General features: G+C 38.0%; 1 protein-coding gene across 11 annotated transcripts in view; it reads right to left on the bottom strand.

Moving 5' to 3' along the window:
- Positions 1–15,061, bottom strand: part of ODAD2 (outer dynein arm docking complex subunit 2) — a 244,586-nt gene that overhangs the window by 138,851 nt on the left and 90,674 nt on the right. For all 11 annotated transcript variants that reach the window (XM_082385958.1, XM_082385954.1, XM_082385957.1 and 8 more), the window contains 3 exons: positions 12,835–13,037; positions 11,331–11,429; positions 3,457–3,604 (listed from right to left, as the gene is read on the bottom strand). In XM_082385958.1, coding sequence (XP_082242084.1) covers positions 3,457–3,604; positions 11,331–11,429; positions 12,835–13,037 — 450 coding nt within the window. The remainder of the gene's footprint in view (positions 1–3,456; positions 3,605–11,330; positions 11,430–12,834; positions 13,038–15,061) is intronic.

The raw sequence follows: 15,061 nt of genomic DNA, 5'->3' as shown, positions 1-15,061 counted from the left end.
GATTCAGTAATGAGACCGCCACGAGACACTCTTAGCCGTGGTCACGGGGAGGGTACGGTGGAGAATGCTTCGCACCACCTACCCACTGTCTGCCCCATTAAGTCCTCGGGGAGGAAATTCTTTCTGCTCTTAGCACCAGGATCAGTTACACTCACTGGCAAGCGGGCTGTTTTTACCTTATGGTGGAAAGAGTCCCTCACTGTATTAACTCACTGTCTTTCTGCCTTTTACTGGTTGCTAGAACCTTAAAGCAAAAGCTGAGGACCACCTGTGCGGGTGGTAAAGACTCCCCGCCTTACGCTGTCTATAATAACAGTATGCAACAGAAACAATTACCATTGCCAACAGGTGCTGAGCCCCTGGTGCTAAAGCACTTGTGTGCGTCAGGTTTCATTTAATATTCATAATAATCCTAAATGCAGGCACTTTTATTTTGCCATCTTGACCCATGAGGAAACCAAAGCTTACAGAGGTCCGCCAGCACCCCAAGGCCGCTGAGCCAGTGCGTGGCAGAAACCCGACTCAGCTGAAGTCTTTCTGACATTGAAGGTCGTGCCTCTAACTGCTCCATTATTCTGCCTCCTGGCCTGGCGGATGCTTCTGCCCCCTTTGACTCTTTATTTCCTTTTACTAATGAAATAAAGTTAATAGACCAAAATTCTTTGCATAAACACCAGGGCTCTTCCAAACCTTCTTCCAGAGGCCATGTCCGAGTCCCAGTGCCTGTCTGGCTCAAGTGCTGGGTGGCAGAGATCTCTGCGGCCGGTTTTTCCCCAGAGGACACGCTCTTCATGAGTAGAGGCTATGGGCAGCCCTGTGGCTCGGGAAAGGTCAGGCGGGTCTCCTGAGTCTGGACACTGCTGCCGTGTGCTGGGCTGGCCGCTGTGCTGACTGGGGTGTCTGTGCACAAAGACCCCCGCCAAGGCCGGGGCAGGATCATGGGGATGGAATGCCAGCCTATGCGCCACAAGAGTGTTTCCAAATTCTGGCAGATATGAATCTTCCAGATTCCGGAATGAGAAATTGGAATTCCCAGAAATTCTCAGGAATTCCTGAAACCATGCTATTTCATATTTGTTCCTAAATTTTATTTACATGTTACTAAATAATAATGATGACCATAACAGTAAATTATTTCCATAATAAACAAGGAATCATTTATTTATGATAGAGATGCTAAAAATTTCAAAGGTTTTCTGTAAAAAAAAAAAATCTATATATTGCAATAACATGTAAAAATGATCTCCACCTGTTATCTGGTAACAGAAAACATTAGGAGAACATTAACACAAAATAAATGCTAAATAAAAGCCATTTAAAAAATTGAAAGATGACATTAAAATATTTATCATTTATAAGATATTCTTAAAATACAATTTTAAAGTATACAAAGCATTAATTGTCCTATCCAATAGTCTTGATTTTTGTTTCAGGACAAATATGCCAGATGTTAAAAAATTTTTCTTTCATTTTGCATTGACATTGGTCAAATTGTTGACAGGCTTCCAAAAGCATAGCCAACTTAGGTGTTAGGGTTTGCATTATATATGCTCATTTCCTTTTTTAATGATGGAAATATTTTATCTGCCTGCCCTGATTCTGGTTGGGCCATTGAGATCTATGTTGTTTCTGCTAATTCAGATTTCAGATCACTTTCTGGGCTCATGATGCAGTGTTGCACAACCCACATTCACATCTTCCTCTCTTTGCATTTCTTATGTTAAATTACTTGGAAAGAACAAATTGTAATACATAATATATAAAATATAGTGAATATTCAAACACAAAACAATGCCCGGGTACATCCAAATGACGTACCATTCAGATCTCCTAGCAAGCTCACCAAGGCTACAGAGGATCACAGGTCAAAATTTCAAATTTAACGACTTACTTTGCTTTACAAATTTGTTATTTCTTAGAACACCACTAATAGGACTTGTATAACGTATATGATGCATATTAGCGGATCATTTATTTTGGCAAGAATGACTTGCACATACACATTATTTAGAGCACGGCAGCAGCTACAAGCGAGGCTGACCGCCTGGGCTGTGACCACTTCACTCTCCCTGGTTCCTGTCCTGATGCCTGGAAATGTCTACCTTCACCTTTGATTCTGCTGCCAGAATTTTCTTTTTTTTAAAAACTTTACTGAGGCATAACTGGCAAATATAATTGTATCTGATGTGTACAATGTGCTGATTTGATACCCACGTAAACTGTGGAATGATTACCGAGATAATCAACTGGTCTTGCTCTTCATGATGTCAGTAGATTTCTCTGAACCAGTAATGTCTTCAGGAAGATTATTAAATTTCAATTGTCATATTTTAATTCTAACTTCCCATTTTCCCAATTTCTTGACTAATTTTTTTGGGATTCAGGAAAACATAAAAAACTTTTTCTGAGAAGTGCTGAGAGTTGCCACTGAGACTGTGTCCAACAGGCAAGCGGGCATATTTTTCTTTTAGGAAAAACTTTCTTGGCTTACTTATACCTACCAGACTGTTCACGCAGAGGGCCTTTGTTGAATTCACCAAAATGTGCATATAGGCTAGTTCACCTGTCAGCTTGGGATGAGCTCAAAGGCACAGGAAAAGTACCCTTTAGCAATTTAGGAGTCACATAAATATCTTTAACTATGCAAAGCTTAGCAAATGCAGGAGGACAAGATGAGGTAAGTCAAAATGTTGTTTTCACAAGTACTTCTGGGCTATCGCTTTAGACTCGGCCTCGCCATTTATCAATATCCACTATCCAATATCAGAAATGAATATTCATCTGGGCTTGGGTAAATCAGTTTCCTTGCCCCACCCCACATTCAAGGACTTAAATATTGATACACTGTTATGTGGGCCATTTATTTATTTATTATTATAAAATGTTTTCACACATGGGATATTACTTGAGAGTAATGGAAATGGACAAATACATATTTTAAGCACCTACAATGTATCAGACACCACACCACATGCTTCAAATGTGTTTTCTCAGTCCTTAAAATAATCCTATAGTGGGTATTACTAATTTCACTCCATGGGTTGGGAAAATTAAGGCTCAAAACCATAACTTTTCAACAGTCACATTGCTAGTAAGTGACACAACCCAGAATTTAGTCTAAGTCCAACTTCAAGACTCCTTGCTCTTTCCACCGCATCATACTGCAGATCATGAAATGGTGGCAAGTCACAAATATCTGACGGCTGCCATGGCCCGCTGCCCGCTCCCCAGCTAGGGGAGAGGGCTGGTACCTGGCAGCCCAGCTGCTCCATGAGGACGAACCTCACTATCCTCAGGGTAATAGGACCTTCCCCTGTGCACACTTAAGTAGTAACAGGGATACTTACTACCCTTACGTGAAAGAAATATATAGTCAACTTGGAAGCAGAACATACATTTTTAGGAAAAAATTTTAAATAAACATTGCAAACATAGTACAAAAGTTTTCTCTCTCACCTTCAAATATTTCACCAGCTTCTGAATTTGCCAGTATTCTGACGGCAAATCTGCATTTGCTTCCTGAAGATGGTCAGGTGGTTCTTCATCTTCCTCACTCTCTGAGGAGCTCTCACTAATAATTTCCTCAATCTTTTCAGCACTCTTACTAAGAACAACAACAACAACGTATAATAAGTATGTTTATGCTACAGTATGGGCATGGTTATAATGTTACTATTTCAGCAACATGTACATAAGCAATGGATAAGGTACCAACACCTTCTGAGTTCTGGAAGATCTTTGTTAATATCTATATGAGGAGGTGAGTAAACACATCTCTGTAGCAGATGCATTTCAGTATTATTGCTATGGGTGCAATAATAATAAAGAACATAGCAAAAAATGGCAAGGGTATTAGGTAAATGACCAAAGACTGCAACTTGTCATAGCACTTAAATAACTTAACATGTGGTTATTTATATTTACATTTCTTTTATTTACTTACTTAAAATTGAATACAATTAAAAATTCAGTTCTTCAGTCACACTGGCCACATTGCAAGTGCTCAATAATCAAAGGTAGCTAGTGGCTACCGTACAGGACAGCTCGGAAATAAACCATTTCTATTCCTGCAGAAAGTTCAGTTGGGCAGTGCTGCCAGCGCCCCAAAGGGAAGGCATTTGTTCCCTTACCAAAGAGAGTTCACTTTATTCCTCACTGCTCTAGAGGCTTCTAACTTGACATCAAGGTCACAGACACAGGCTAGTTCACTCAAGCCCTTAGGAACATAGTGAATTCATCCTTATCTACCTTCTTTCTCTCCCTCCTTTTCTCTCTCCATCCCCCCAGGTGTTCTCTTCCATAAAACTCTTTCCTAGTCTTTTCCGTTTGGAAGCATAGTAGGAGGGTGGGTAATTGTCAAGTTTCATTATTTTTAAGGTTCTACCATTCTCTTAATTTCTCAAAGGTTTTTCAGCACAGAGAGCTCCAATTCTTCTACTTTCAAAAGTGCAGAATGGTGCAACCGTGCTCTCTGGGCCACAGTGGGGGGAAATCCTGAACTGAAGTGCCTGGAGCTGAGTTTCAGTTTTATGTATCCTCTTGTCCAAAAGATGCCAGGAAACCTGCGTTGGTTAAAGAGGAAAATCTGGTAGATCGGGTCTACCTAAAAATGAAGTAAACCCCAATGTTCACTGCAGCATTATTTACAATAGCCAAGACATGGAAGCAACCTAAGTGTCCATGGACAGATGAATGGATAAAGAAGACGTGATACATACATACAATGGAATATTAGTCATAAAAATAGAAGGAAATCCTGCCATTGGTGACAACCTGGGTGGACCTGGAGGGTATTATGCTAAGTGAAATCAGTCAGAGAAAGACAAATACTGTATGATTTCATTTATACGTGGAATCTAAAAATAGAAAACAAAAACAAAACAACAACCAAACTCATAGAAATCAGACTTGTGGTTACCAGAGGTGGAGGGAGGGAAATTGGGGGAAGGTGGTCAAACGCTACACACAGGTATCTGACGAATAAGTGCTGGGGATGTGGTGTTCGACGACGTGACTACGCGAACACTGCTGTGTGGTGTATCTGAAAGTCGCTTAGAGAGTAAGTCTGAGGGTCCTCATCACAAGAAACAGAGTTATTTGCAACTACATAAGGGGATGTAAATTAACTGAGCCTATTGCAGTCTTTTCACAATACACGCATGTCAAGTCATAGGGTGCACCATAAGCTTATACAGAGCTGTATGTCAATTATATCTCAATAAAACTGAAAAAAGCCACACACATACATACACACACAAAGATATATCGGTTGTTTTGTACACAGCTAAAGCAATGCAGAAAGGGAACGACATGGCACTAAAGGCCTGCATAAGAAAAGAGAAGTCTCAATTCAGTCACCTAAACTCACATCTAAAGAAACTAGAAAAAGAAGAGCAAAACAAACCCAGAGAAAACAGAGAAAAGGAAATAATAAAGAGAAGAAATCAATAAAATTGAAAACAGAAAAATGACTTGAAAAATCTAGAAAAACAAAAAACTGCTTGTTGAAAAGATCAATAAAACTGACAAAGCTCTAGCAAGGCTGACAAAAAAAGAGAAGACACAAATTTCCAGTACCAGAAATGAATGAAACGTAGCATATCACTACAGATCCTGCTGACAACAAAAGGATAATAAGAGAAAACTATGAACAACTGAACATTAATTTGACAATTTAGATAAAACGGACCAACTCCTTTAAAGGTACAAACTACCGTAACTTAACCAATATGAAGCACGTAATTTGAACAGCACTACAACTATTAATGGAATTAATTCATAATTAAAAAACTCAAAGCAAAAGTCTCCAGTTCCAGATGATTTCACTGGAGAATTTTAACAGGCATAGAAGTACTAACACCAATTTTATACAATCTCTTCTAGAAAACAGAAGAGAAGGGAACTCATTTTATGAAGCCTGATATCAAAACCAAAGCGCAAACAAAAACAAAACACTGTTATTGAATATCCCTCATGAGTGTAGATGCAAATATTCTTAACATACTATTAAGCACACATAATTCAGCTATATATAAAAAGAATGAGCCCACCATGACCAAGTGGGGTTTATTCCAGGAATGCAAGGCTGATTCAGTATTCAAAAATCAGCCATTGTAATCCACCACAGTAACAGCCTAAAGAAGAAAAATGACATGACCGGGCTAGCAAACAGTATCCAACAGCACATTAAAAGGATCATATACCATGATCAAGTGGGGTTTATTCCAGGAATGCAAGGATTCTTCAATATACGCAAATCAATCAATGTGATACACCATATTAACAAACTGAAGGAGAAAAACCATATGATCATCTCAATAGATGCAGAGAAAGCTTTCGACAAAATTCAACACCCATTTATGATAAAAGCCCTGCAGAAAGCAGGCACAGAGGGAACTTTCCTCAACATAATAAAGGCCATATATGACAAACCCACAGCCAATATTGTTCTCAATGGTGAAAAACTGAAACCATTTCCACTAAGATCAGGAACAAGACAAGGTTGCCCACTCTCACCACTATTATTCAACATAGTTTTGGAAGTTTTAGCCACAGCAATCAGAGAAGAAAAAGAAATAAAGGGAATCCAAATCGGAAAAGAAGAAGTAAAGCTGTCACTGTTTGCAGATGACAAGATACTATATATAGAGGATCCTAAAGATGCTACCAGAAAACTACTAGAGCTAATCAATGAATTTGGTAAAGTAGCAAGATACAAAATTAATGCACAGAAATCTCTTGCATTCCTATACACTAATGATGAAAAATCTGAAAGTGAAATTAAGAAAACACTCCTATTTACCATTGCAACAAAAAGAATAAAATATCTAGGAATAAATCTACCCAAGGAGACAAAAGACCTGTATGCAGAAAATTATAAGACACTGATGAAAGAAATTAAAGATGACACAAATAGATGGAGAGATATACCATGTTCTTGGATTGGAAGAATCAACAATGTGAAAATGACTCTACTACCCAAAGCAATCTACAGATTCAATGCAATCCCTATCAAACTACCAATGGCATTTTTTCACAGAACTAGAACAAAAAATTTCACAATTTGTATGGAAACACAAAAGACCCCGAATAGCCAAAGCAATCTTGAGAATGAAAAATGGAGCTGGAGGAATCAGGTTCCCTGACTTCAGACTATACTACAAAGATACAGTAATCAAGATAGTATGGTACTGGCACAGAAACAGAAATATAGATCAATGGAACAGGAGAGAAAGCCCAGAGATAAACCCATGCACATATGGTCACCATATCTTTGATAAAGGAGGCAAGCATATACAGTGGAGAAAAGACAGCCTCTTCAATAAGTGGTGCTGGGAAAACTGGACAGGTACATGTAAAAGTATGAAATTAGAACACTCCCTGACACCATGCACAAAAATAAACTCAAAATGGATTAAAGACCTAAATGTAAGGCCAGACACTATAAAACTCTTAGAGGAAAACATAGGCAGAACACTCTATGACATAAATCACAGCAAGATCCTTTTTGACCCACCTCCTAGAGAAATGGAAATAAAAACAAAAATAAACAAATGGGACCTAATGAAACTTACAAGCTTTTGCACAGCAAAGGAAACCATAAATAAGACCAAAAGACAACCCTCAGAATGGGAGAAAATATTTGCAAATGAAGCAACTGACAAAGGATTAATCTCCAAGATTTACAAGCAGCTCATGCAGCTCAATAACACAAAAACAAACAACCCAATCCAAAAATGGGCAGAAGACCTAAATAGACATTTCTCCAAAGAAGATATACAGATTGCCAACAGACACATGAAAGAATGCTCAACATCCTTAATCATTAGAGAAATGCAAATCAAAACTACAATGAGATATCATCTCACACCGGTCAGAATGGCCATCATCAAAAAATCTAGAAACAATAAATGCTGGAGAGGGTGTGGAGAAAAGGGAGCACTCTTTCACTGTTGGTGGGAATGTAAACTGATACAGCCACTATGGAGAACAGTATGGAGGTTCCTTAAAAAACTAAAAATAGAACTACCATACGACCCAGCAATCCCACTACTGGGCATATACCCTGAGAAAACCATAATTCAAGAAGAGTCATGTACCAAAATGTTCATTGCAGCTCTATTTACAATAGCCAGGACATGGAAGCAACCTAAGTGTCCATCATCAGATGAATGGATAAAGAAGATGTGGCACATATATACAATGGAATATTACTCAGCCATAAAAAGAAACAAAATTGAGTTATTTGTAGTGAGGTGGATGGAGTTAGAGTCTGCCATACAGAGTGAAGTAAGTCAGAAAGAGAAAAACAAATACAGTATGCTAACACATATGTATGGAATCTAAGGAAAAAAAAAGGTCATGAAGAACCTAGTGGCAAGACGGGAATAAAGACACAGACCTACTAGAGAATGGACTTGAGGGTATGCGGAGGGGGAAGGGCAAGCTGTGACAAAGTGAGAGAGTGGCACGGACATATATACACTACTAAACGTAAAATAGATAGCTAGTGGGAAGCAGCCGCATAGCAAAGGGAGATCAGCTCGGTGCTTTGTGACCACCTAGAGGGGTGGGATAGGGAGGGTGGGAGGGAGGGAGATGCAAGAGGGAAGAGATATGGGAACATATGTATATGTATAACTGATTCACTTTGTTATAAAGCAGAAACTAACACACCATTGTAAAGCAATTATACTCCAATAAAGATGTTAAAAAAAAAAAAAGAATATCTGTACAAAAACTATCATCATACTTTCTGGTGAAAGACTGAATGCTTTCCTCCTAAGATTGAGAAAAAGCAAGGACTTTGATCACTGATAGTCAACATAGTACTGGCATTTCTACTTCTAGATGTAAATCTAACAAAACACGTACAGGACTTACATGCTGAAAACTATTGCAAACTGCTCGTGAAAGAAATCAAAGGCTTAAATAAATAGACATACAGTGTTCATGGATTGGCGAGTCTACATAGTAAAGATATCCATTTTCTAAAAATTGATACAGAGTTTTAATGCATTTTCCATCAAAATCTTCCATAAGTTTTTTCTGGTAGATATAGCAAGGTCATTCTAAAGTTTATGTGGAAAGGAAAAAAGCTAGAATAGGTCAAAACGATTTTGGGAAGAAAAATAATAAAGTGAGAGGAATCACTTTACCAGATTTCAAGATTTACTATAGAGCTACAGTAATCAAGAATGTATGGTGTTGGCAAAGGGCTGGACATAAAAGTCAGCTGCACAGAATAAAGACCCAGAAATAGCCCCACACGAGTACACTCACCTGATTTTTTATTAAGGTGAAAAAGCAAGTCAAAGGTGGAAAGAGCCTTTTCATCAAATGGTGCTGGAGAAACTGAATATCAATAGGTTAAAAGAAATGAATCTTGACCTAGGTCTCATACTTTATATAAAATTAACTCAAAATGGATCCCAGTCTTTAATATAAAATGTAGAATTATTAAACTTTTAGGAAGAAAACATTGGAGATAATCTTCAGGACCAAGGGCTTCGTGACATCAAAGGCACGATCCGTAAAAGAAAAAACTGACTAATCAGACTTCATCAAAATTAAAAATTGTTCTCTGAGAGGCCCTATTAAGAGGATGAAAAGACAAGTTACAGAAAGGGAGAAAATATTTGCAGACTACATATATAACCAAGGATATCCTGGATAGATAAAGAACTCTCAAAACTCAACATTCAAAAAACAAATGATTCAACTAGAAAATGAGCAAAAGACATAAAGAGACATTTCACTGATGAGCGTAAAGGGACGGCAATAAGCTCGTGACAAGACGTTAACATCACGAGCCATTAGGGAAATGCTAAGACCACGGCGAGTTATCACTACACAGCTTCCAGAACAGCTGAGATACAACACGCAACGACACCAAATGCTGGCGAGGACGAGGGGAAACTGGGACTCTCATACGTCACTGGTGGGAACATAGAATGGTGCAGCCAGTCTGGACAAGGTAGGCAGTTTCTTAAAAAAGCTAAACACACAATTACTATATATGTCAGCAACTGGGCATTTATCCTAGAGGAATGAAAACTTACATCTATACAAAAACCTGTATGTGATTGTTCATAGCAGTTTTATTTTTAATAGCCAGAAACTGCAAACAACTAAAAGGTGCCTTAATACGTGAATAATTTAAAAAACTACCACTGCATGGTATATCCATACAATGGAATGCCACCCAGCAATTACAAGGGACAAACTATTAGTACATGCAACAACTTAGGTGGATCTCAAGGGTATTATGGTGTTGGAAAAAAGTCAATATTAAAAAATGTATGAATCTATTTATATGGTGGTCCAAAATGACAAAATTATGAAAATAGCAAACAGATGAATGGTTGCTAGGAAGTGGGAATGACGGGGGTTGTGGCTATAATGGGGCAGCAGGGGGACGTCTGTGCGGGGTGAACAGTGCTCTAGCCTGGTCGCCATGGTCACCACACAAACCTGCACAGGGTAAAATGACATTGAACTATACCTATACATTGTACCAGTGTTAATCTCCTGGTTTTGATCTTGTACCACAGTTACGTAGGACGTAGGATTTAACCATTGGGAGAGGCTAGGTGAAGGGTCTATGGGACCTCTCTGCACTATCTCCACAATTATCTGTGAATCTACAATTATTTCAAAATAAAAAGTTTTAAAAAGTTGTCAGAAAATTAATAGCTTATTATGTCTAACTCCCCAAAATGGCATACATGTTGTAGAGTGTCTTAAAGTTTGTTTTATTCCAAGTGTGCAAATTTAAAATGTGAAATTTCTGCCATTTCTTCCCACCACCACCTTAGAGTAAAAATGGCTGAACCTTCTCCCCAGATACGTCACTTTTGTCATCAAACTGAAAACTGGGTAAGAAGCTTATTAGTTGGCCTTCTATTAATGCCTGTTTTAATGAGAAATAACATTTATCACTTTAGAATTGGCAGAGCCATCAGTGACCAGTAAAGTAAGGCTCAGAAAGATGACAATTTTGCTATGACATGATTATTCAGAGGCCAGAGAACAGATAAGAGCCCAGTTTTGCTACCACTTAGTTAACTGCTTTTTGCATTAAATATATTCATTTACAAAGAGTTAACTAATACCAGTAGATCACTGTATTAAAGTAACTCCACATTAAAAGGATATTCTGTAAATATATTTAAAGAAATCCACTATTACCATTTTTACAGCATTCCTACTAACTGTCAGTATAGATATCTTAGGACGCTAATGTGAAAGTAAAACACCATTAACCAGCATTAACTAGCCTGTTGCACAGGGGTGGCTTTAAAGAACTGGTCATGTTAACAGAAACTCACCGAATTAACTGTGCTCTTCCAGGTGAAGTGGATGGTCTGGACTTTTCAAGTCTTCCTCCATGTTTTTCTTCTTGGGTGTCTCTTAGTGAGCTTTTGTTCCTAAAGAAATATTAATTTTAATAATTACTTTACGCTGACTAACAGGAAAGTAAAATAGAAATGTATACAAACATTCCATCATTTTCATGCATCCAAATGATGTGTTTTCCTAACACAGAGAATGACTATGAGCTTCAGTCTCATCTGACACCCGAGAGGTTCCTTTTGTCCTTCAAGCACAGCCATGCATTTTATATAACGGAGAAACACTTTGCCCAGTATTTCTTTGTGCTAGAAACAGGTCTTCATAGGCTGCCATCATTGGGAAGTTCCTTCAGTCTGTCCTGGCTCACAGTTGCCTGTTTTTCCACCTTGCCCACCTGACATTGCAGCAGGTCCTGTGCCTGATTTTCTGGACATTCTCAAGCGTAGTCTACACCTTGGCAAGTACTGGGTTTGCATTAAATACTTGTTTAGTGAATTCTTAATTGAAGAAAATAAGCACATGCAAAAAGCAGTATTTTATAATTCACCTTCCCGTTAACGGAGTAGCCTATACGTTTGTCATTTTCAGACTCACTCTTTCAAACAGATCCACAAAGGTCAAACACCCCAAAATCAGTGAGACTCAGAGGAGCAAGCATGTCTCCTTCCACAGGACTCCTCCGTCAGCTCTCTGAGTTTGCGCCCAAAATACAATCACCTGTGGTTCTCAGAATCCCTGCAGGTGAGGGACCCATGTGACCAGCAGGGACCCAGTTCTTAACCCAATAAGGGGATGACATGGAATAAAAATAGGCTGTAACTTGTAACCTATTTGCTAAACTTTAAAAAGTGCTCTAGGTGCTTCTGACTGCTTACGTGTTGGTAACATTGGCCCTTAATCTTTGCTTTGGCACCAATTTACAGAGGGTCCTAAATGGAACTAGGCTTGTATATTTCAGACGTTCATCAAACCAGTGTCCACTTTACTCAGACCATTCATATGTTTGCGGTTCTATCCTTTTTTATAGTATTTACTTAAAGTTCTGTTAATATACAAGATACCACGTCTATGAAGTTTTCCCTAATTAACTACACATAATTGTACATTTAATCACATAATTTAAATCGGAATTCTTCTAACACTTACTTAATCAGGTCCCTACCACAATGTTTACATTTCCCATGGGATTCCTCCATGTGTTTTATCATCTTTTTCACGTGTTATTTGCCCTGACTCATCGACCACATGAAAGTGAATAGGGCTCTCCCTCCGTGGTGCACTGCACACAAACGCTGTCTGATGTCAAATCTTTCTGCCTCGAACATGAAGAGGGCAGGAAGGAACCAACTTGTATTATGGAGGAAGGTGGGAGTATCTCCTCGTAGTTTTCTCTGATGAAACTAAGTTATGTGAAAAGTTGGGCAACCCTGTGGTTAGCAAGGATGTATCAGAAAACCCATCACGTAAGTGTCTACGTACTCTTTGGCATCAACAGTGGTCTTCCAGTTTAAACTTGGCTCTAATCTCTTGGTCATCTGACTCCTTCCCAAACTGATTTGCTTCTTCTCCAGTGCACTCCTGCGGGAAGCAGTGCTAGCTTTACGTAAAGCGGCTGCTTCCTCCTCAGGTGCCTCATTAGGCTGATCCTTTTCCTTTTGCTGTTCTTCATTGAACCTACCCTCCTTTAATTAAAAAAAAGAGCATATTTTTACAGTGATATCACTTCTGAATTATCTCATGATATCTGAAAATTAACCCTGGCGATAAATTCAGACAGGAAGTCTCAAGATGCTCTAACTTGTGTTGCTTAGCAACACAAATTGAATCTGGGCAACTTCAAGACCAAGGCCTCTATTGGAGTTAGGCTGACAGTGATGGGATGATCCTAAACTCACACCCCTGCTGCAGCCCACACGGATACAGCAGCGGGACTGGACCAACTCACTCCTCACCACCACCAGAAAAAAATTACACTTAAACCCTGTAAAGACTGGGACACATCTTAGTCAAACTGCTGAGACCAAGGATAAAGAGACCATCTTGCAGGTAGCCAGAAATAAAAGACACATTATAGAGAGAGGAAGAAACATAACAATTAAAAGAGACTTCTCATCAGAGACAATGCAATCCACAAGACAAGGGAGTGATATAGTTAAAGTGATGAAAGGGAAAAAACCCATATCCTGTCAACCCAAAATTCTATACAGAGAAAAAAAAATCTTTTGAAAATGAAGGTAAAATAAAGACTTCACAGATGAAAAAAAGCTGAGAGAATTCACTGTCAGAAGACCCAGGCTAAAAAAATTGTTCATGAAGCTCTTCAATCAGAAGGGATCTCATACGAGACAGAACACAGATCTACACAAAAGAATGTAGAAATGGTAAAAATAAATATAAAAGATTCTTTGTGATAAGGGGTTGATAGCATGTCAAAGTAAAATGTATGACAACAATAGTACAAACACAGGGAGAGGCATTCGAAGCACACTCTTGTAAGGCTCTTAGACTACTTGTGAAACTGTATAATACTGTTCAAAGGCAGACATGGTAAATCACAGACATATATTATAAGCCCAATTGAGATGTTTTTTAAAAAGTATAACTGATGAACTAATTGCATACACAAAATGGAATCATTTCTAAAACTTCAGTTAATTCAAAGGGGGAAGAAAAAGAGGAGAAAAAGAACAAAGAACAAATGGGACTAATAAAAGCAACAAGCAAAATAGTAAATTTAATTCAACTCTATCAGTAGGCACATTAAATGAAAATGATTTTAAAATGTCAATGAAAAGAAATCGTCAGAGTGGATGAAAAAGGAAAACCCTATTATTTGTGGTCTAAAAGAAACCATTTTATATGTAAAGATATAAATAAACTGTAAGTAAAAAGCTGGAGAAAAATATTCCATGAAACCAATAATCAAGAAAAGCAGGAATCAAGAAAAGCAGGAATTTTAAAACATTAAAATCAGACAAAATGGACTTCAAAACAAATAATATTATCAGAGATAGAGAGACATATAATGACCAAGAGCCAATTACACCCAATTCTAACTGTGTGTTCACCAAACAATAGAATTTCAAAAGATGTAAAGCAAAAACAGAACTGGAAAAACAGATAAATCCACAATTAGGAGACTTCAAAACCCCCCTCTCAGTAATCAACAGAATGAGCAAAACAAAACTTGATAAGAATATAAAATACCTGAGGAAGGCTATCAACCACCTGGATGTAATTGACATTTATAGAACATACCACACACAGCAGCAGAATACACATTCTTCTCAAATGCATAAGGAAAAATTCACCAAAACAGACCATATTTTAAGCCATAAAACAAACATCCACAAATTTAAAAGAACTAAAATCATACACAGCATCGTCTCATAATAAAATGGAAATAAGCTACAAATCCATAAGAAGATATGTGGAAAATCCTCAGATATATTGATTTGCATGAAAACATATGAAAGTCTATGGGACACAGTTCACATGCTGCTTATAAAGAAATTTACAGCATAAAACTTTATATTACAAAATAAAGGTCTCAAATCAATGCCTAAGCTTCCAACTTAAGAAATTAAATAAGAAGAGCAAATTAAACCCAAAGAGAGCAGAAGAAAGAAAAATTTAAAGAGCAGAAACAAAATAAAATAAAAGCAAACAACAGAGAAAATCAATGAAACAAATAGCTGTTCTTCGA

This window comes from Balaenoptera borealis (assembly GCF_965194805.1).
Source record: "Balaenoptera borealis genome assembly, chromosome: 3".
In the NCBI taxonomy this organism is placed as follows: Eukaryota; Metazoa; Chordata; class Mammalia; order Artiodactyla; family Balaenopteridae; genus Balaenoptera; species Balaenoptera borealis.
Note: the sequence above shows the minus strand (reverse complement) of the source record. Positions and strands in the feature narration are given on the sequence as shown.